This window comes from Aphidius gifuensis, linkage group LG6 (genome assembly GCF_014905175.1).
Source record: "Aphidius gifuensis isolate YNYX2018 linkage group LG6, ASM1490517v1, whole genome shotgun sequence".
In the NCBI taxonomy this organism is placed as follows: domain Eukaryota; kingdom Metazoa; phylum Arthropoda; class Insecta; order Hymenoptera; family Braconidae; genus Aphidius; species Aphidius gifuensis.
Window position 1 is genome coordinate 15,260,127 of NC_057793.1, and position 24,996 is coordinate 15,285,122.

The 24,996-nt window shown below is 29.0% G+C and overlaps 1 protein-coding gene across 8 annotated transcripts in view; it reads right to left on the bottom strand.

The window, feature by feature from the left end:
- The window catches only part of LOC122859542 (glutamate receptor ionotropic, NMDA 2B), a 414,324-nt gene that overhangs the window by 370,033 nt on the left and 19,295 nt on the right, over window positions 1-24,996 (bottom strand). For all 8 annotated transcript variants that reach the window (XR_006374357.1, XM_044163202.1, XM_044163197.1 and 5 more), the window contains exon 2: window positions 11,703-12,381. Coding sequence is in view for 7 of the 8 variants with exons in the window: in XM_044163202.1 (XP_044019137.1) it covers window positions 11,703-12,053 (351 nt within the window). In the remaining variant the exon portion in view is untranslated. The remainder of the gene's footprint in view (window positions 1-11,702; window positions 12,382-24,996) is intronic.

Here is a 24,996-nt window from a genome sequence, read left to right on the forward strand (position 1 = left end):
AACCTTTTTTTATTTTGCATTTAATATTTACTATATATATTTCTATATGAGCAATATATTTTACATCTTTTTATTCATATATATGGTTGAATATTAAAGTGGAATTTCGGGGTCACGTGCTCCACCATAATTTTTTTCCAAACTCTGCTGAACTTTTTCGGCTAATGAACAACTAAACCAAAAATTCAAGCAAAGTAAATTTTTTGCATTATCATTACTTAGGCGGTTTCTGTGTTTTCTTATTACAAGACCTGCCTTTGAAAAAAATCTTTCTACAGGAGCACTTGATGCACAAATAGCCAAAAAGTCTCTTGCCATTTTTGCAAGCCGTGGATAAGTATTTTGGTTTGATTTCCACCATTATAAAATATCTTGATCTTCTCCAATACGATCCTGTTTCAAATAGTCATTAAGTTCATCTTCCCAAAATAGGCTTTTTTTTTTTTTAGTTACGTAAAAACCACTCATTAAATCATCAGCATCTGCACTGTTATCAAAATTAGGTTTTTCAGTAATTTCCAGACATTGATCTAAATCTTGCTCCTCAGTTTCATGAATATTTAGAATATATTCTGTTTTCAGAATGTGTTTAAAAATTTTAAAGGATTCGTCTTTCATTTCTCTGCCCCAAGTTGTACAGTCAAATGCTTCAAGTTTGTGCCTAGGATCTAGAATTAACACCGCACAGTATATCCAGTTTGATTTTTGATAATGCTTCATTAATTTAGCTTGACCATCTTCAAACGCTTTAATAATTGTCTCATTCTCGTCTTCATTATGTTTGAGATCTTTGCATATTTTTTCTATTCGATCAAATAAAAGATTAATACCAACAACGACTGATGGAAGTGTAGCGTATTGGTCGCCACCAAGTTTTTTAGTTAATTGATTAAAACCAACTAAATATCTTTTCAGCAGTTCTAATAATCTCCATTCTTCTTCCGTTATAATAAGATAATTAAATGATTTAATTTCTTCAGCAAATTTAAAAAGAGATTTTTTCATTGTCAAACCGACTTTTATTAACTCATATGAACTGTTCCATCTTGTTGAAACATCGAGTGGTAAATTACTGTAATCTTCTTTTAAATCATTGCAAAATGTTTCCAAAGTCATTCGTAGTCTCTCAGACATTTTTAATTTTTTGCTTAATTCTCGTAATTTAATAATTGGAGGAATTTTCACTCCATTATATAATTTTTCTATTTGCGACATTTTACGTTCAAATTTTTCTTCAATAAAATTTCCTTCATCATCAAAGTCATCTAAATCATCTTCTTCATCTTTATCAATAATTTTTAAAGCCTTCATAGTGTCTTGAACTGCCAAATTTAATATATGACAGTAGCAACGGAAATGCTGATTTTCACAACTAAACTTAATATTTCTTTTATTCATTTCTATTTCAAGTTCCTTCATAAATTTATCATTGACCGAAGCATTATCAAGTGTGATTCCGTTGATTTTATTTTCTAATTCGGCATTTATCATAGTTGTGATAAATAATTCAGCAATGTCTTTTCCAGCATGAGCCCCATTGCTTGGAATAAAATCAATTGCGAGAGATTGCATTTTCCAATCACTATCAATAAAATGACCTGTTATACCATAGTATGACTTAGTTCTAACTGACGTCCAGCCATCTACAGTAAATGAAATTTTTGATTGATTGTTTTTTAAAATGTTCATTACAATTTCACGGCAGCGATTATACGTAATTTGTGTTACGTCTGTTAAAGCAGTCCTTTTTAAATATTGAAACTGAGGATTAAGAGCAGTAAAAAATTCCTGGGTAACATCATCATCAAAAAACCAAAAAGGCAAGTTTTTTATTGTTATAAATTTTACTAATAACAATTTGAAACCCTCTTGCGTAAGCGTCTGTAAAAATGATCGAAAAACAACCAATTAAATTTATTTTTAAATTAATTTTTTCTTAGCTTCATTTTTTTCTTAGCCGATTTGCTAATAATATTTTAATTAATGTAGAGCTTGTTATTAGAAATCATCAAATTAATAATTAAAAAAAATATAAAAATGCAATGAAAAAAAAAAAAAAATAAAAATTTCCAAAATAAATTAATACTGCATTCTTATATTTTTTTATTTTAGTTATGATTATTTTTTTCCTATACAACGGGCTACGACTACGAAACTCGGCACAAAAGGGAGACGACGTTCCCCGTTTGTGGTGTTTAAAAAAAATAATCATAACTAAAATAAAAAAATAATTGATTGAACTAAAATTTTATTTTTTAATTCTCCTAATTTTTGATTTGATAATTTATTATTATTTATTATAATATTTAATATCTAGGTGAAATTTTTTTTTCTTTAATTATAAAATTATTGAAAAATTTAATTAATTATTTATTAAAGGGCTCGTTACTAAATATTGCAAATCATCGAATCAATGAATAGTTAAAAAAAAAAAAAATAATAATTTTAAATATTTTTTATTTTAGTTATGATTATTTTTTTCCTACGCAACGGGCTACGACTACGAAACTCGGCACAAAAGGGAAACGGCGTTCCCCGTTTGTAGTGTAGCCCGGTGCTTTAAAAAAAATAATCATAACTAAAATAAAAAAATAATTGATCGAAATAAGTTTTATTTTTTAATTCTCCTAATTTTTGATTTGATAATTTATAATTTTTTATTATAATATTTTATATCTAGGTGACATTTTTTTTTCTTTAATTATAAAATTATTGCAAAATTTAATTAATTATTTATTAAAGGGCTCGTTACTAAATATTGCAAATATTCAAATCAATGAATAGTTGAAAAAAAAAAAAATAATAATTTTAAATATTTTTTATTTTAGTTATGATTATTTTTTTCCTACGCAACGGGCTACGACTACGAAACTTGACACAAAAGGGAAACGACGTTCCCTGTTTGTAGTGTTTTTCTATTGTAACTCGGTGCTTGAAAAAAAATAATCATAACTAAAATGAAAAAATAATTGATTGAAATAAAATTTTATTTTTTAATTTTCCTAATTTTCAATTTGATAATTTATTTGTTATAATTTTTAATAACTAGCTGAAAATTCATTTTCATTGATTGCAATATTATTGCGAAAGTTAATTAATTTTTTTTTTTATAATATTTAATAGCGGGCTTTGAATTTATTTTTATTATATATAATTTTATTGAAAAATTTAGCTAAGAAATTAATGGAGATTAACACATTATCTATGAAATTCGTTAAAAAACAAGCAGAGATGACAGGGAAGTATAACGGTAAAAATTCATATACACAAAGACTCACCTTTCGTTTATTAATTTTTGCTTCGTTAATTCCTTCGTTTTCAAAAAATGTTCTCTATAAACAGACGCATGTTTTTTTTCTAAGTGATTTTTTAATCCTGTAGTATTAGAGCCAGTCATAGGCACATATCCACATTCGGAATTTAGACTTTTGCATTCTTTGCATTGAGCTCTTTTTGTTTTTGTTATTTCATTTATTTGCAAGTCAAAAAACTTCGAATATTGGTTTGGTTTTTTTCCCACATATTCTTTCCATTTCGATTCGTCTGCAATTAATTTATTTACTGCTTCTTCTCCTTTTTTTCGTTTATTATTTTGAATCATATCGATTTTGTTTTTTTCAATTGAATTTTCATTATCAGGTAAAATCAAGTGTCGTTTCATTATTTCAATATTTTTTATTACTTTCCTCAAGATTAAATTATTTTGCAGTATTAGTCCTTTTTTCACTTCTTTTTTCACTTTTTTTTTTTTTTTTATAAAAAACACTATCACGAAAAACAATTACACTTCAGCTATTTAAAAAAAATATATAAATCTAGGATCATTCGGAAATTGATACTGAGAGGTCTTGACTGTCCAACAACTCAATGTCTTATGTTGAAAAATTAAAGAAAAAATAATTGAGACATTGTCACAAAAGTTTATTCACAAAAATGACCTCCGAAAAAACCGTTACAACAACAACTGAAAATCATCTGTATCTGCAACATTTTGTTTCATTTGTTGACAGAAGAATTTTTCAAGAGAAAAAAAAAAAAAAAAAACAGAAACTGTGTGTTAACAGCAGGGTGTGTACGACCACAGTATACAAAAATATAAGGAAAAAAAAGATAAGATAGTTTGAAAATATTTTTATGAGCCTTCAAGCCGGAAAACCAATTTGCACGCTTTGACCCTGAGACTCCACTAAAATTTCTCAATTCTATCCCTTTGAATCCTTAGTATTTCCTTGAAAATATATTGGTCATCATTAAAAACATTTTTAAAAAATCCAGATGCTGAAGTCCACATGGTAGAAATAATGAAAATAAAATACGTATATAGGCCGCTCTGTGCTAAGAAAAAAAAAAAGAAAATTTCGGAGAAATACAACGAAAATGAATTTTTTTTTACAATATCGTCGATATGACGATACGATACGATATGGAGACAATACGATACGATACGATATGGTCGATTTTCGATACGATATGGAGACGATATGACCACTTGACGATACGATACGAGACGATATGGCCCTTAAAAAATCCGGCATCGCGGCATCACTACATAAAATGTTGATGACTGATTATATTTGCATAATCATGCCATTTGACCCAAAAAAAAATTTTTATTGATGTTACCCTTAAAACCTCATTAATCTTTTATTTCTTGATTCCCATCATTTTTCCATCAGACTTTCTTGTCGGAACTCTTCTGTTTCAATTCTATATGATAAATGTAGATAAACTTATTTATATCGTGTATGAAATTGTGTAACGTGACATTTTTGCATGTTACCTTCTCGGACTACTTATCAAGTATTTTATTTGGTTTATTTATTAATTTATCTCGAAACACAAAACTAACCAAACTCAATATCCAAAAACGTAAATTATTATTATTTTAATGCCAAAATCGTGTAGTTTTCAATTCGCCCTAAAACTCGAAAAAGGCATGAATGAAAATCATGAGGTTTTCAATTCGCCCTTAAAATCGAAAAAGGCATACCCAGGTAGGAGTTCTCGGGCTTGAACAACTGTGCCAGGCTTGTGCGAGGGTCGTGTATCGAGCCTGGGGAGCACAGGCTTGACACAAGCTTGTGCCCATTGTTTTCCCCGGCCTCACACGAGCCTCGTTAACACAGGCTTGACACAAGACTGTCCCCGTTGTCTTTAACCGGCCTCACACAGGCCTCAATAATTCAAGCCGGTGTCAAGCCTGTGTTTTTTGTTTTCCCCGGCCTCACACGAGCCTCGTTAACACAGGCTTGACACAAGACTGTCCCTATTGTCTTAAACCGGCCTCACACAGGCCTTAATAATTGAAGCCGGTGTCAAGCCTGTGTTTTTTGTTTTCCCCGGCCTCACACGAGCCTCGTTAACACAGGCTTGACACAAGACTGTCCCCGTTGTTTTTAACCGGCCTCACACGAGCCTTGTGTCAAGCCCGTTTTACCAAGCCTTACACGGGACTTGACTTGTGCATATATTCAATTAAAAAAAAAAAATTAATTAATTAGATCTATAAATTGTAAATAGACATTTTAAATAAAAATTATTAGGTTTTGACTATCGTGCCAGGCTTTTACAAGGACTGTGTATTGACTCTCGAATAAATTCATTCATATAAAAAATTTTGACTGACTCTTTCATGAATCCCCCGTGGTCGACTTGATAGAGCATTGGAGTTCCACGTGAGAGACCTAGGATCGATCCCCTGTTACGCCGTTCATTTTCGTTCATATAATCATCGTTAATTCAAATTGTATCGCGTAAAAAATAATAATGTCAAATTAATAAATCAATAATAATTGTTTATTTATATTTTTTTATAATTTTTTTTGCAAGCCGGTGTCTAGCCTGCGAACACAAGACTGTGTCAAGCCTGGGAACACAAGACTGTGTCGAGCCTAGGAACACAAGCCTGTGTCAAGCCCGATACACTAGTCCGACACCAGCAAATACATCGTGAACATTCCAGACTTGACACAGGCTTGTGTCTCAGGCCCGACACAGGCCCGAGAGCCGGGTAATCAGGCTTGTCCCAGGCTTGTGTTCGCAATTAAATTAACAAAAGGGGACCGCGTATCTAACTATTTAAACAAAACTAAACTGAATAATCAAAACGAAAATGTATGCTTGACGTTGTCCATGATTCACACGGACAACCCCTCAAAACTAACCTACAAAAACCACGTGTCTGCTAGGTCTCCAGCTAGACACATGAGTACCCTAATATACGTAAACCAAGCTGATCACGAAACGTGTGCATCTTACTAAGTCCCACAGCCAAGAGAGTTAGATTAGCCCATGATATTCCGGAGCAGTTCGGATCTACCAAGCTGTCCCCACTCAAAGCTATCCCTCCTCTCTTTTTCTTGATGAAAAGGGGGAAAATGATTTGACAATACTAAAATACTATACTACAATATATCATTGTTGTCGCTCGTTGGAGAGTCGAAATCTCTCAATATGAATCTGCCTTTAAGGGAGCGAAATATCACTACAAAGTTTGTCAAATTTAGTCAAAATTTGTCAAATTTTGAGAGGAAATTATGACTCCTCAATTTACGGCAATTACCGACAAACTAATTTGACAAAATTTGGCAAAACTTGACAAAATTATGAATTTTTGTCAAATTAAGAGTTATCATTTCAAATTTTGTTAAAATTTGCTAAATTTTGCTAAAATTATTTAGATTGAAAAAAAAAAAAAAAAAAACCTAGTTATGGTGTCTGCATAATTATATTATGTACCCCATTTCCGACAGTTATACATCATTTTCATAAGTTTAACACATCATCTATAGAAATTTGTCTATCTGTTCAATATTACCATGAGCTCGATAAAATGCGGCGTTGTACAATAGTATATATACGAAAAAATTAAATTTATAAAATTAAAAAAAAATATATATATATAGCCATATCTAGAAAGATTAGAGAGACATTTTTTTTCAAATATCACTCGTAATAACTTTGTCAAATATTGTTTGATCATTTTGAAATTAAAAATAAAGATTTATTATAATATAGTAATAAATTTAGTAATATTAAAAATTTTATTTGCACATATTGTTTATTGATATATAATGTTTATTTATAGATTTAAATAATCAATATTTTTCAATGAAATATTGATTTATAATTAAGAAATATATATGTTCGCTGTAATAAAATTGATAATTTGTAGTTAAAGGTGACTTCAAATGAGTCTTTATGTTTTTTTTTTTTACTTTTGATCTGTTATACGGTTTTTCTGAAAAACGAAAGAGAAATTGAAAAATTTCATAAGAGAAAATATCGTTCCCTTTTTTTTTATAACCAAAATAATGTAAAAAAAAATGAATTTTTGAAAAAAAAAATTTTTTTTTTTTAAACCCAAAATTTCAAAAATCGAAAGAAAATACTTCCCATTGAGTGCCCACTCTAGTGAAGGGCTTAAAATACATGTTTTGCGTCCTCGAATCTGTGATAAAAAATTCAGCAAAAAAAAAAAAAAAAAATACGGGTTTTTTTCAGGCCAAAATCTACAACATATCAAAAAATGAGCGAAATCGCAGGGGGTCAGGCAACAAACCCCGTAGATTGGCTAAGAACGCCACATATGTAAATGGTATTGTCAATATTATTATGATTCTTATTATTGTTATGAGTATTATATAATTATTATTATTATTATTGATATCAATATTATTATTAATATGATTGATAACATTATTATTATTGTTAATATTGTATTGATATTATTATCATCGATGATATTTTTGGAATAATTGTTATTTTATTCATACTATCCCCCACGGAAATATTTTATAAAAATTTTGCAAAAATTATATAAAAGTCATTTTATAAAATCACTTTGTAAATTATGGGCAAAAAAATTAAGAAAATTATGTAAAAGATTTATAAAATTTTTATAAAAATTTCAATTTTTTTTTATAAATATTATATATGTTTATTATTAGGCTCACTTTTTCAGAAATAATATTTTTTTATTTTACTCACGCTAATGTTTTAAATTTTCTCACAGTCATAAACTACAATTTCCACATTTTTTAAAATTCTGATTTTTCAACTGTAAGAAGTAGAGCACACGATAAGCTCAATTTCCGAATTTCAGTATGGGATAACGATGGGTTCATTATAAAAAATTTTTTTTTCCATGTTAAAATTACTAAAATCAGGCAAGATCATACTGTTTTTTTGTTTCGTATAATCACGATTGATACGAGACGAAGCAAAGTGGTTAAAAATCAAGTTGAATTATCGAAAAAACGGCTATTTATCGGTTATATATCGTACAGCCATGAAAATAACGATTAATTCTGAAATTCAATAATGGCGATCGGTGAAACTCGTTAAAGAGAAAAAAATGACCTAATAAAAATTTCGATGTCTTGAATAGTTTTCGACTTATCGATATTTTTTCAAAGCATGCATACGATTTACTTAGCCGTTAGATGTTTTACTATAGCTGTAATTATAGCTAAACATTCAATATTTATTCGAGATGTTAAATTTTTATTAGGACATTTTTTTTTCTTTGACGAGTTTTATCGATCACCATTATTGAAGTTTAGAATTAATCGTTATTTTTATAGCTGTACGATAAATAACCGATAAATAGCCGTTTTTTCGATAATTCAACTTGATTTTTAACCACTTTGCGCATGCGTGGGAATTTTTTTCGTATTTTTCCCGTAATCGTGAGAAAATTTTCTATAAGAAACAAAAAAAAAAACCTGTTTTTTGGGATATGATCTTGCCTGATTTTAGTAGATTTCACATGGAATAAAAAATTTTTTATAATGAACCCATCGTTATCCCATGATAAAATTTGGAAATTGAGCTAATCTTGTGCTCTACTATCTGCAGTTAAAAAATCAGAATTTTAAAAAATGGCGACATCGTAGTTTTCTCTTGTGAAGGAGGCATTTTTTGATTCTGGCTCGGTGGTTAATAATGGTAAAAATAAAAAAAAAATCAGAGGTACATCTGAGTCGATGACTAACTCAAAAAAAATATTTGTTTTCGAATCTGAGATGGTGAGGGAAAAAACCCTGTGAGTTGACATGGTTTGTAAAAATTTATCAGTTTATTTTGAGTATTTCAACTCCCCCCTCCCCCTCTTTTTTTGTCGAATTTTTATAAAAGAATTATTTAAATTTTCAGAGAATAATTAGAAAAAAAAACTTTTCAACGAAGAATCGAACTCAGACCATCTTGATGACAAAGCACGTGCCATGAATCTTTTAAGAATCTTTAATAAAATGTACATAAGAATACTACTATTTAATTTTTTCAGTTTTAACCGTACTTTTTCATCGATTCTTATATATTTATATGTTGAAAAATAAATTCTGATTACTCTTATATGGATTCGTATGAAAATCGATGGAAAAGTACAGTTAAAACTGAAAAGTAATTGAAATCAATAAAGTAGTATTCTTATGTACATTTTTATTGAAGATTCTCAAAAGATTTGTGGCATCGTGGTAAAGCATCCGCTTGTCATCAAGATGGTCTGAGTTCAAATCTTCGTTGAAAAGTTTTTTTTTTTAATTATTCTCTGAAAATTTAAATAATTCTTTTATAAAAATTTGACAAAAAAAAGGGGGGAGGGGGGAGTTAAAATACTCGAAATAAACTGATAAATTTTTACAAAAAATTTATAAAATATTTACAAATTTTTTATATATTATATATATAATATTTATAAAAAAAAATTGAAATTTTTATAAAAATTTTATAAATCTTTTACATAATTTTCTTAATTTTTTTGCCCATATTTTACAAAGTGATTTTATAAAATGACTTTCATATAATTTTTGCAAAATTTTTATAAAATATTTCCGTGGGGGATATATGGTTATATATGAATGATATTATTATAAATAACAATAATTCCAATAATATTATGATTAACAATAATATTAATATAATATTAGTAATATCAATGGTATAAATTATATCGTCGCATTAAAGGATGAAGGGCGTAAATGCCAAAAACTTCAATTTTAAAGGAAAAAGAGCGTAAGTGCAAATTCATAAATATCGGGTTCTTCATCTCAATTCAAGACTTGAAAAAAAGGGAAAAAGGGCATAACAACCTTTGATAAAGGATAAAGAGCGTATGTCTAAGGATTTACGCCTTTTTTCCGTTACCAAAATGATTTTTGATAAAAGATGAAGGTCGTATTTCCAATTTTATTCAAAATTTATTCAATGGCAGGATTTTTTAAATTATTAATTGTTTACTGATAATTATAAATAATTTATTATAAATAAAAAAAAAATGAAAATAATTACAAATCTTCATCTTTCATTAAAAATGATTTTGATAGTAAAAAAGAAAGCATAAGTCCCTGAACATACGCCCTTTATCCTTTATAGAAGGTTGTTACGCCCTTCTTCCTTTTTTTTAACCTTAAAATTATGTAGATGAAAAACCCGAAAATTTATGAATTTACGCCTTTTTTCTTTCAATAAAAAAAAATCCCCAAAAATGGTGCTTACGCTCTTCTTCCATTGATCCCGACTAGAAATCCTCCCAACACAGCATTGGGACCCAGTCGGGTTTTTGTTGGGTAGACGAAAATTGGGTAACTGTATTGGGTCCCAATTGGATTGTCGTTGGGTTACATTTTTCGAGAAATGCAAAAATATCTTTTTAAGGATTTAGTAGGGTAACGTTGGGGAGCGTTTTTTATATAATGAAAGAGACTGGAAAAAGAAAATATATCAAGAAATAAATCGCGAAGTAAGAGAGAGTACACAGTAAAAAAAAAAAAATGTAAAATGTAAAAAAAATGTACATGTTAAAATAAAAATGTCAAATATTTAACATTTTTTCAAGTGTTAAATGGAAATTCAACATTTTTTCATCTTTGATATCTGAAAAAATGTAAAAATTAGAAAAAATTAAAATTTGACATTTAAAAAAATGTCAATTTATTTTACACATAAAATTAACACTTGAAAAAATGTTAAATTTTGAATTTGACATTTTTCAAACGTTAAAAATTAGTTAAGAGATGACTGCTAGGTCTTGCGAGTTGCGTTAATTATTTTCCATTATTTCCTCGCTTCTACCAGTGAACGACGCCAAATAAAACTTTGTGTTGCAGAAATAAGTTTGATACATATTATAAACATAAATAATATAATTAAAGAAGTTACAAAACATAAGTTATTCTTCAGTTCATCTTTTTTTTTGTTTTATCGAGATCATATCCATTCAGAATGAATAATTTACTTGATTTTGCTACAAATAAATTTATTTTGTGAATATTAATATTATTATTAATATTTTGTGTGATTGTTTGTAATTTTATAATTGAGAAAAGATTAAAATAAATAATTTGAAACATAATCATATTTTGAAGCAGCTCGGATCTACCAAGCTGTCCCCACCCAAAGCTATCCCTCCTCTCTTTTTCTTGATGAAAAGGGGGAAAAATGATTTGACAATACTAAAATACTATACTACAATATATCATTGTTATCGCTCGTTGGAGAGTCGAAATCTCTCGTTATGGATCTGCCTTTAAGGGAGCGAAATATCGCTACAATTGATAGTACAATGTTGGCATCGAAAATAATAATACATCTTTCTCAGAATACTAAATAAAGATAAGTTTTTTATTGATAATTTTTGAAAATAACGAAATTATTTTGTACACCTACATACATACATACAGTATATTTTGTTTACTTACCTTTAGATATGTTGTTTGATTGCCACCAGCCGCTGACAAATAGGGTTTGTGTGAGAAATGGTAATTCACCGATGATAATGTTGATGTTGTTGTAGTAAATGCTGATGGTTTTTGTCTAGTAATATTCACCCCTCTGGTTTCACCAATTCTTACTCCTGCACCCCTGTTGAAACCACCTCTTCGTGAACCGATTCCAATACTTCTTGACAAGCTGCCTCTATCATTTGTGCCAATTTTAATACTACTTTCACCACGTAACCCTTCTCTATTTCCATAAAACTCTAATCGTCCTCTGGACACATTGAGAATTAAAATCAATACTATCACAATCCAGAAAATTTCTTTTATCATTTTTATATGTTGTTTCTTTCCTTATGATGATTGATCTTCTATCCGTTTGTGTTTCTTTTTTTTTTTTGTAATTTATTCTTTTTATAATTTTGTTTATCATAGAAAGCTAATTCTGAAGATAGTTCATTGTATTTCTGAATGATAGATATGTAAAACTCTACTTGCTTCATTCATCTTTTCTACTAGTTAATTTTTTTATTAATTTCTTAAAATCACTCACAAATACTGCGTTACTAGACAAATAGTTGTTCACGTTCCAAGTCTAATATAAATAAATTAAGTACTTCGTAGATAGACGGACATAAAGAATTGAAATTTTCTTTTTGATCTGAAACATAGTAATAATAACAATCTTACATTCAAATTTAAAAATATAAGAATCGAAAATTGACAGAAATTAATTTGTTAAATAAAATTCAACACACAGTAAATTGGCTTCTAACAGCACGTCGCAATCAATTTATAAATTGTTAAATATCAATAATCAATATAAAATATCTAATATATCGTCTGAATAACGCTCGAAAAGAAGTGATCTAATAATAAAATTATGTAAATGAGATAAATAAAAGCGATAAAACAAAAAATGAAATTTTTTGAAAATGTAAGATATCAGGGGTACAGCACTACGTGTATTTTTTTCTGGGCTTATATTTTTCCCTAACGGAAGATTTTTCTAATGCGCAGAGACCGATTTTTGCGTTCGGGTGAAAGGAGGGGAGAATGTGGATAATATTACAATAATATCTTCAATATCGACCCGAACTATGCTACCGACTGATTTATATTATAATTTGGTATGTGATTAGTACTTTTTATTCTTATTTTTTTTTTTATTTTCATTTAAAGTCGCATTAACAGCTGAGGTCATAAGCGACTAAGTACATTATTTTAAAATAGTAAAAAAGAAAAAATGACTTACATTGATTGTATTATATTAGATTTTTAGTTTGGTTTAGTTTTTTTTTTTTTTTTTTTAATATCAATTTTACTATTTTTTATAAATTTTAGTAGGTTTGGGTATTCTTTTTTCTCAGATAGTAGAGTCTTGATGTTTGTTGGTAATTTTAGTGAATTTCTGAGTGTTGAAAAATAATCACATACTGTTAATAAGTGTGTCACAGTGAGATCTTCATTGCAGTGTTGGCATACCGGTGGTCCAGTATTGTTCATCAGGTATTCATGAGTTGTTCTTGTGTGTTTCTTACTTGATGTAATTTCGTGTCTGCATTGATCCACAGGTTGTTCCAGCAACTTAAACTTGTTTTTTTAATGAGTCTTTTGAATTCTTGTGGTGTTAGTGGTTCATGAAGCCTCATCAAACCAGATGTTATAGCTTTTTTGGCTTCTACGTCAGCTGTTTCATTGCCTGATATACCTTGGTGAGATGGTATCCAGGCAAGAGTGATTTTAATAGTATTTTTTTGTAAATTATTTAATTTTATTTGAATATTTTGTATTATATAATTGCTGGTGTAGAAGTTTCTTATAGCTGTTAAATTTTTTATTTTTATTTATTTATTTAATATCGTATGATAAAAAGAAAGCTATGGAAAAAATGTCTATGGAAAAGATGTAGCCACATGTTAATTAATAGAAAATTGATTTTGCCAAAGAAATGAACATATAGGCAACATTTTTTCCTTAGCAAAAATTTTTCCCATAGCTTTTTATTTATCTAAATTCAAAAAAAAGCTGTAGAAAAAATGGTAGCTAAGGGAAGGGAGTTGTCACATGTCAATTTATACGAAATTAATTTTGCCAAAAAAAAAAATATGCAGGCAACATACTTTTCTTAGCTCATATTTTGAATGTATTGAATAAATAAAAAAAAAAATATATTGAATAAATAAATGGTCATAGGAAAAATGGTAGCTAAGGAAAGGAAGTTGCCACATGTTAATTTATACGAAAATAATTTTGCCATAGAAATAAATATGCAGGCAACATCCTTTCCTTAGCTAATATTTTTCCCATATACGAAATTAATTTTACCAAAGAAATTAACATGTAGGCAACCTCTTTTCCTTAGCTAATACTTTTCCCATGAATTTTTGTTAATTTAAATGAATAAATGGTCATAGGAAAAATAGTAGCTAAGAAAAGGAAAATGTCACATGTTAATTTATACGAAATTAATTTTGCCAAAGAAAAAAATAAGCAGGAAACATCCTTTTCTTAGCTAATATTTTTCCCATAGCTTTTTATTAATTTGAATAAATACATGGTCATAGGAAAAATGGTAGCTACGGAAAGGAAGTTGCCACATGTTAATTTATACGAAATTAATATTGCCAAAGAAATAAACGAGCAGGCCACATCCTTTCCTTAGCTAGAACTTTTTCCATAGCTCTTTATTTATTTCAATTAATAGAAATCTATGGGAAAAGTATTAGCTAAGGAAAGGATGTTGCAAGGTGTTAATTTTTACGAAATTAATTTTGCCAAAGAAGTTAACATGTCGGCAACCTCTCTCCCTTAGCTTATACTTTTCCTATAGCTTTTTATTAATTTGAATGAAAAAATGGCCATAGGAAAAATGGTAGGCAACCTCTCTTCCTTAGCTAATACTTTTCCCATAGCTTTTTATTAATTTAAATGAATACATGGTCATAGGAAATATAGTAGCTAAGGAAAGGAAGTTGCCACATATTAATTTATACGAAATTAATTTCACCAAAGAAATAATTATGCAGGCAACATCCTTTCCTTAGCTACGATTTTTCCTATGACCATGTATTTATTCAAATTATTAAAAAGCTATGGAAAAAGTATTAGCTAAGGAAAAGAGGTTGCCTACATGTTAATTTTTTGAGCTAAATTAATTTCGTATAAACTAACATGTTACAACTTCCTTTTCTTAGCTACCACTTTTCCTATGACCATGTGTTCATTTAAATTAATAAAAAGCTATGGGAAAAGTATGAGCTAAGAAAAAAAGGTTGCCTACATGTTAATTTTTTCGGCTAAATTAATTTCGTATAAAATGACATGTGGCAACTTCCTTTCCTTAGCTACCATTTTTCCTATAGCTTTTTATTAATTGAAATAAATAAAAAGCTATGGGAAAAGTATGAGCTAAGGAAAGGATGTTGCTTTAACGTTTATTTCTTTGGCAAAATTAATTTCGTATAAATTAACATGTGACAATTCCTTTCCTTAGCTACCATTTTTCCTATGACCATTTATTTATTCAATATATTTTTTTTTTTATTTATTCAATATATTCAAAATATTAGCTAAGGGAAGGACAACTCTCTTTCCTTAGCTACCATTTTTCCTACGACCATTTATTTATTTAAATTACACTGAAAAATTTTTTTTCTGTTTTTGTGGATAAAACTTCTATTTGATAGAATTTTTGTTCTTGGAAATTTTCAGTTTTGAATTATGAAAAAGATGTCTTGAAACAAAAAAAAAAAATTCTCAATTAAAGCCGTAAATTTTCTTGAATTGTGAAATATTTGATTTGAATTAATAGTAAATTGCATTTGATAAGAATAATATTGTTCTTGTATCAAAGAAAAACTTCTTGAATTAATGACTATTAAACGTATTATATTAAAGACTGTAAAATTCTAAATTTCATTCTTATTATTTTAAATTTACGTGATTTTATGAAAATTGCTTTCAGAAAATTAACAAATAAATTTATAAAATATAACCTGAAAATTTCTAGGTGTTTAAATAATATTGGCACAACAATTTATATTTATATTAATCAAGTATTGTTGTAATTTTATTAAAATAATTTGGTGACCCTATTTGCACACATGCTCACACACACACACACTATTCATACAATTATTTTACAACCTTGTTTACGTGTTGCTCTGGATGATGACGTTGACAATAATAATAATGTTGTTCAGGTTGATCAGACCCAATGATGACAAACTATATTGATTGCTTTATTTCAAAGCAAGTTACAAATATACCAGATTGTTCCATATACTGTGTTGATGTTGTTGATATGAACAAAATATTGGCGGTGAATTTTCACCGAATGGACGCCGTCCTGAGTGCCAATAATGTTCTTCAGATAATTTCCACTTGGACAACTTGAAATGTAATTGTTGTTTTGTTGTTGTTGTAATAATTTTAATTGATACAATAACCTTCAGGTTAATTGAAAGATTGTACGTACAATGTATATTTGATTTTATTCAACCACGTTTTGATTTTATTTAATTTTACTTGTGATTTATTGTTACTAGACGGCACGCCGGTAGTTACACAAGTGACGGTAGCATGGAAAAAAAAAGCACCGTCCCTTTAGACAAGTCTCTCCGTCGCCATGTTACTTTCCTCTCTCCTTCACATACAAACATTCACACATTTACACATATACATCAGTCACCGATGTCACATAATGCCACCAATATACTTATATTATTATCTATGACTATGTTACACGCTACAAGACTAAATAATTCGAAATAATACGTCGATGTCTTGATTTGTGACAAAAGTGCCTTAATTTTAAAAGTTGGCTCCTTGAATAAAATCAACTGACTTCTCGATACAATAACTTTATCTCATAATTCAAATCGCAAAAGTATAAAATAAATTTTTTAATTATAAAAAAAAATTATTTATTTAATTTATCATATTATTAATTCATTTAGTTGAGTGTTATACTTGTTTGATTTTTCAGCTACTTAATATTTTATTAACAATTTTGTGTTCCGACCGAGATTCGAACTTACGATTACCTAATTCTACCTAACTACCTAAGCCTTTACCACGCGTCTATTTAAATATTTATTCACTGAGGGTTAATTCAAGAATATATATTTACAAGACACCCTCAGTGTTTTGAAACAGTTAAATAAAAGAAAAAAAAAATCGGAAAAGGTCCAACTAATAAGTGAAACATCGAGATTACAGAGAAAAGTCAGTATAATTGATTAACTATTTATTTTTTGTGCACTTTCAATAGAAATTTTTGTTCTTTTTTTAAGTGATTTCAATTTCTATTATTTTTATTTTAGAGTCTGGAAATATTGAATATTTCATAATACAGCAATTCAAAAAGTCTTGGACTCATTCAAAACCATCGATAGTAACAAATCAAGTTTTTTCATTGAATATTAATAGAAAGAAAATTTTTGAAAAAGTAAGTATAATGTTTATAGTTTGTTTTTCTTTTAAAAATTATTTTTTTACTATGGGTATTAAGAATATGCATGTATATTAAATGTGTAAAATACATGTGTATATACATGTGTAAAAGACACCCTTAGTTTGTTTGAAACGGTTTGTCAGTGACAGTTGGAGAAAAAAAAAATACATGAGTGTGATTTTTATATGTACAAAGTGGTGTACTGGATGATCTTGAGTTTCACTATCATTTGACTTATTTAAGCTACCTCCATACGTATATGATGAAAAGGATCTTGTATTAAAATATTTTGATCGGACTGCAATTCCAACTCTAACACCACTCATACAAGAATTATTTGAGCTATGGAATAACAATGAGAAAATCGAATGGAGATCCATAGAAGAACAAGAAAGCGAGGAAGACATTGAAAAACAAAATCAAGAAACAGACAGTGAAGAATAACTTTTAAAAATGTATTATATCAACCACCATGTGATACCTTTTGCTTAACTTTGATTTTATGGTCAACTCAAGGCGGATCCTCGATGATCCTATTATACAAATGGACTTGGATATTAGAAGAACTGATGATGATCTATATCGTCCAGTTTTTACAGCTGTAGATCCACCACGTAAAACAGCTGGAGGAGTTAATCCTAAACCAGTTCACAGGACATTCACTGAAAATTCGAGCGTGGATAACCGCTCAAAAGCTAAACCAAGCATAGTAAACGTTGAGGAGGTAGACTATTCTCGATTAACATTTGGTATGCCAACAATTGTTAGCTTACACAAAAAACAGGTTGATGTCAAAGTTGGATCAACTCAGAAACAAGTTGATACACCAATTGAGGAACCAATTATACCAGTAGTGGTTAAAAGACCACAGTCTTTGGCACCTGCACTGGATACTGATCTTAATCAAGTACATGGTCACTCAATTTTAAAAACCGAAATGTATCAAGAAGTAAGAAAGGTGATGGACAAATATGGGTCAGCTCCGCACAGTAAGGAAGCAGAAATAACGGATCCTCTACTTGCTGGTACTTTCATGAGCCAGCCAAAGCCAATTGATGTGAATACTACACCGGTGGTAACCAGACCAGCTGGGTATTTACCACCAAGTGCAAGAGGTGGATATATGCCATCATTTAATTCCAGAAGTAGTCAACCGCTTCCAGCAGCATCAGGGCCAACAGCTGAACCAAGGTCATCAACTCATTGGTCAACTGAGTTTGAGGTTATTTTTGTATGTTGAACATGGTGGATCAACCACCATGTGATACCTTTGCTTAACTTTGATTTTATGGTCAACTCAAGGCGGATCCTCGAGTTGATTATGATACTTTTGATACTTTTAATTATTAGATTTAGCTTCGTAATTATCAATTGATTAATATTTTGTTGGACGCGGTCCCCTTTAGATTAGGATTTTTGAGATATTATTGGATTAGTTTATTTTGTATTTGAGTTACGTTGGCTATTTGAGTTACGTTGATAATTGAGTTTGTTTGATAAATAAATATAAAGTAAATGAATTAATTGTGTCTTTTGTTATTATTTCGGGGTATTTATTGATTATTATTTTCAGAATTTAATTATTATAACAGCTTTATCCGGCCCTTCTACCACAACCAGCACACTGAGCAAGTCTAGCTTCCCTCTAGGCTAATTGTTGATGGTTATTCTGGTTAATTTGTTGTATATTTCGGTTGTTGGGTTTAATTGTTGCTATTTTGTGTCTTTGGGTATGAATGTGATAAGCCTTTTTCAAGTTTTAGGGCGAATTGAAAACTCATGATTTTAGACTAAGCCTTTTTCGAGTTTTAGGGCGAATTAAAAACTACACGATTTTAATAAATAATAATAATAGTTGGTTGATTGGGACTTTGAGTTTGGTTAGTTTTGTGTTTTGAGCTAAATAAATAAATAAACCAGATAACATATTTGATAATTAGTCCGAGAAGGTAACAGGCAGAAATGCCATGTTACAGGGATTAAATTTAAACTATGTTTCTGACGGAGCCACTGATTGGATTGGACTCAACAATGCGATCATGTAATATTAAACAATAAGCCACTGTTTGAGCGGGAAACTGTTCGAATGATTCGAATTCAAGTCGTATATCAACGGGTCCAGATTTTACGTAGGTGGGACGCTTCGCGTCACCTACGTATTGGATTTGTCTACCGAAAATTGAAAAACGGTCTTATTTCTTAAGAAATTGTCAGAGACACTTCTTGTTAGAACCAAAAGAGCGTATTTTCAATCTCTTTCATTTGTATATTTTCGATTTTTTCTCAAATAACTATTGAAGTTGCCAGAGCCAAAAATGTTAAAAACCTTTTTTTCCCTTTTTTTTTCTTAATATTAAATAACTTTTTATCTGTAAGCGTGATCGATTTGCATCGACCAATTAAAAGTTTATTTTCATTTTGATCTTAAAATTGCCGCTATTTTAAAAACGATATCTTTAAAACTCACGGAGTTATTGGAATTCTAATAAAAAAATTTGATGTGACTGTTTTTTTCCCGATTTACATTGGAACCCAACAAAATCATGTTTTGTAGAGATTCGACGCGCAGTGTTGGCAGCCTTGCTAACTCACACAGATGAACATATATTTATGATAAAATTTCGTAGTGTTGTGACTAAACAATATGACATTTTATTCGAAAAAAAAAAATATGAAGTTCGAATGGTAACTTGTTGCTTATTTTATTGAGTATTCTTTTTCCACAACCTTTTTCGTTCTTTTTCTTTTTTGATGTATGCTCAATCATAGTTTATAACAGACTGATTTGCTTTGGTATAAAACAGCTAAATTTATAAGATTTGAGCTCAGTGCTCAACACGATGGAATACCAGAAACAAGCTTTAAAATTACCAGTCATAAACTTTGATATAATTACATCAAAAAGTGGAAATGGTTTAAAAGAAAAACGACATGGTGATTTACTACCAAATACAATAAGATATGCGATAATTGGAGGAAGTAATTGTAGTAAAATGGACGCTTTAATGAGTTTAATTGTTGATCCAAATGGTTTACGATTTGCAAATATTTATATTTATAGTAAATCATTATACCCACCAAAATTACTAGAAAAGTTACTAGAACCACTTGAAGAAATAAATTATTATAAATTTTCTGACAACGATCAAGTCGTACCAGTTGATGAAGCAAAACCAAATTCGTTGTTTATATTTGATGATGTTGCAACTGAAAAGCAGAATCATATAAAAGCATTTTTTTGTATGGGAAGGCACAAAGCTGTTGATTCTTTTTATTTATGTCAATCATATGCACGAATACCAAAACATTTAATACGTGATAATATCAATTTTTTGATTATCTTTCCACAAGATGATACGAATTTAAAGCATATACATCACGATCATGTTAATATTGATATAGCGTATTTAAATTCCGTCAGATGTGTGTGAATTGCTGGAAAGAAAAATATTGCTTTCTGTGTATCGATAAAGATAGAGATATAGATAAAAGAAGATATAGGAAAAATTTTGACTGCTTCATAACTGAGTGCCTGGGTGCAATAAAGGCACAAGCGGTCGAAGATCCATGCAACGCAACGTTGTTTGCGTTAAATTTAGGAAAATGAATTACTTAACAAATTGTGAGCTGCCGCTACCACCATTTGTATGTTTGCATGCGCAAGAGATTAGTATTTACACTGACTTGAGAGTGCGCATACGTTTGCTACGGGCCTACGATCGCAGCGGCAGCTCAAAATTTGTTAATTAAATTATAACTTGGTAAATTATTGCTAAAAAAATTTGAAAATTCGGGAAAAACTTCTTGATATATAGATAAACAATGTTGCCACTGACAAGTTTTTCAATTCTAAAATTTTCTCGACTTTTTTTTATCTTGAAGTGCGAAAAACGTATTTTCCGACCGGCATTACTCAATAAATTAATTAAAAAAAACAATACAAGTAAATAACATTTTTAATGTTACTTTTATTATCGCTAGACTATAACAAAACTATATGCCAAGTTTTAAGTCGATTCATTTATTATTAACGAATTTATAACGCGTTAGACCTGGAAAAATAATGTTTTTTTCGAAAAAAAAAAATATTAAACTTTATTTTTTGATTCATTAAATAATTGTAATTGAAAATAATTTGTTTAAAAGAAAATATGGCATTTTTGATTCTTTATATGAAGGTATTTTTTTTTCTTTTTCAAAACCATTTTGAAATTTTCCTAAATTTAACGTAAACAACGTCGCGTTTCATGGATCTTCGAGCGCTCGTGCCTTTATTGCACCCAGGCACTCTGTTATTTAGAGTTACTCTAAATAACAAAACGATTTGTTAAATTTTATTAGTTAATCGTAAAATCGCAAAGGATCAACATGCCTCTTTGTGAGCAAGAACTAGTTGATGAAACAAAATTTTTAAGTGAAATTGAAAAAGTACAAAACGTTATTCGTAAAAAATATCAATTGTTGAAATTGGAAACAGAAAATATATCAAAAGCTGCTAATGAATATCTTAAACCTGTTGTCACACCGCTCAACAAATTAGCTGCACAACTGCCTACTACAACAACGATCAATAAAACATCATTAATTGGTGATAAATCATTTCCGGATAAAAAAAATACGAATGATAAAAAAAATAATTCAACACATGAGGACAATTATAGTACTTTTGATATTGAAGAATCAATTTATGAACAAGAAGGTGAATATGATACATATAAAGATTGAGGTGTAAAAAAAGTAAAATCTGACTACAAAATCGGAAATGCAAAAATATTCTTTAACGATGATGAATTAAATATTTTTGATACATCTTACAAAATTACACCAGGATTACTGGAATTATTATTTATGAAGTCACCAGACAGAAGAATTATCATTGATATAGATGAAAAAAATTATGGTTAAATTATCAATAATACAAACGCACATCATCAATATTATATTGATATCATTGATCATTGATATTCGTGATAAGGATGAAACGTGGCAAGCTGATCTTGTTGAAATGATTGAACATTCGAAAGTCAACTCTGGCTACAATTATAATTCAACGGTCATTGATATTTTCTAAAAATTTTATAATTCAACATTTAAAACAATGTTAAAGAAATATAATGTTCATTTGTATTCAACATTTGAATATGAAAAAGCATCAATAGTTGAACGATTCAATAGAACACTAAAAAACTAAATGTTTTTTGAATTTAGCATGCAAGGAAATTATAAATGGTTGAAATTGCTGCCAGAATTAATTAAAAAATATAACAATACAAAACATCGCACAATTAAAATGAAATCAGTTGAAGCTGTTGGTAAAAATAAAAAAATATCAAAACAAACTGTATTTAAAAATTTAAATCATTGTCATCTTAAAATCAAATCTAAATTAAATCAACATGTAAGAATAAGTAAATATAAGCATCTCTTTGATAGAGGATATAAACCAAATTAGACGAATGAAATATTCACAATTACTAAAATTGATAAAAAATCACCTGTAACGTATAAGGTTGAATACTATCAAGGAAATCCAATACAAGGAAGCTTTTATACTGAAGAGCTACAAAAAAGTCGATATTCCGAGATTTATTTGATTATAAAAGTTCTAAATAGACGAGGGAATAAGATGTATGTAAAATATCTTGGATTTGACAATAGTCATAATCAATAGATAGATAATCAATAAACTAATAAATAAAAAAGCAATGTGTATTTATTTTCTAACAATCATTTTTTATTATATACTTTCAATAAAACATGCACGAACACGATGCATTTTAGTAATAATCATCCCTAAAGAACAATATTGTTTCCAATTCCTATAATGAATAACATAATTTTTCTTATTATCTAGAGTTGCCAGTAATTTTGAAGTTTTACTGGTTTCTAGAGGTGGTTGTTCGCGTACTGGTGCTAACGGAAAATCTTTATGACGATGATGCAAATTTGCAGGATAATCTAAATCAACTTCAAGAATGTATCCATATTTCGAGTTATTAGCAGTTGAATTTAATATTAAAATATCAAAGTTATCAATACATTCAAATTTACAACTTCGAAGGTATTCTCTCATTGCTGCTCAATACATATTATTTAAATCAAAGACATTAAAAATGACTCTTCTTCCTCAGGATTATATTCGTTTCCTATATATCGATTATTTGCTTTTCCATATCAATTTGACACTTCTGATAAACCACCTCTTATACCTTGCTCAATAAACAACATCATTTCAGGATCAGTTATTAATTCCAGTTCAATCTTAGTATATCTTAACATTGCACTAAAACTAAGTCCTGGCAGAGTATAATAATGTGCTGGATCTAACTTATATGTTTCTAAACAATCAGCTCTGAAGCTTTCAAAAACATCAGCTAAAAAGGCAACATCAGTTTGTGAATATAAATCAGAATATTCTCCCAGTGTTTTTATTGAAATTTTATATGAAATATTTTCTTCATTTAATTTGGGATAAAATTGATCTTTCGATGGAAGTGTTGTATCATTAAATTTTTCCCATTTATCAAGATAATCCTATGGAAATACTCCTTTCTTTGTAATTAATCTAAATTCATCATCATTTTTACATAGACTTTTTGTTATTGATTTTTTATTATTATCTAAATTATTTGATAACGAATCTATGGAACTAGCCATAAATCTATATGAATCTCAATCTTATTCTGGTACTCTTGACATGTTTTGTAAATGAAATATATCTTTCTTTATTGATTCCAAGTATATCAATTTTACCTTCGAACAACAACAACAACAACAACAACAACAACAACAACAACAACAACAACAACAACAACAACAACGTCATCATCTATTATACACGGCATAGAGCTAACCCTCCACTCTCCAATTCCTTGTGAATTTATTGTAAATATGATTGAGGTCAGATAAAAATATTCTGTCTTCTGATCATTCTATAAATCAATACAAGCTTTTCAATAAAAAGAAAAACAGATATTTTAGATGTTTACTTTTTTTTTAAACTTCAAAATCTTTTTCAGGCGTTGCGTTTTTCTTGAAATTCTTTATGAAACCTTACCGCACTCTGTTAAACATTATAAAACCAAATCAGATCAAAGCATTATGGCCTTCAAGTCCAGAGAAATTCTACAACATTATACAATAAAATTGAGCAAGGATAGTAGAATGGTGTGGACGAACCTTTATATCAGTACAGTATTCAATATCGCATCGAAGGTGCGCGCGCCATATATTGTTGGGATTATTGCAGTTTTAGAAATTGCGTTTCTCCTGAATTTTCTCTCAAAAGTTAGGGCACTCTGACAAACATTATAAAATACAATCAAATCAAAGCAACACAAAGCATAATTGCTTCCAGGTCCCGAGCGGTTTATAATAAAAATAGAATTAAGAAAGAATAGTAAATGGTGTGGAAAAACTTTAGGTATATTTACAGTATTTAATATCGCGTCAATGGCGCGAATTCAATAATGATACTGTAAGCCGCTTTAAGCTATGTTTCTTAGTCACATGTTGTTGTTATTGTCTATTTTTCTTTTCATCAAGTTTAATGAGATTTTTGAATATCTAAATCATCTGTCTATGAAGCAAAAAAGCTATCATATTTTTGAATACTATTTTTGACTTGTTCATCTTTTTGTGATAAACAACTATTTAGTAAGTTTGAGTAACAAATATTAATAATAATAAAATGTCAGATAAAGTGAATATCATTTAAAACAATGATGCCCAAGACATCATTATCTACGAATTTCTCGATGGTATAATTGATATATCACATGTTAATTTTGATGATGACAATGAAAGATGGTTGCTGTC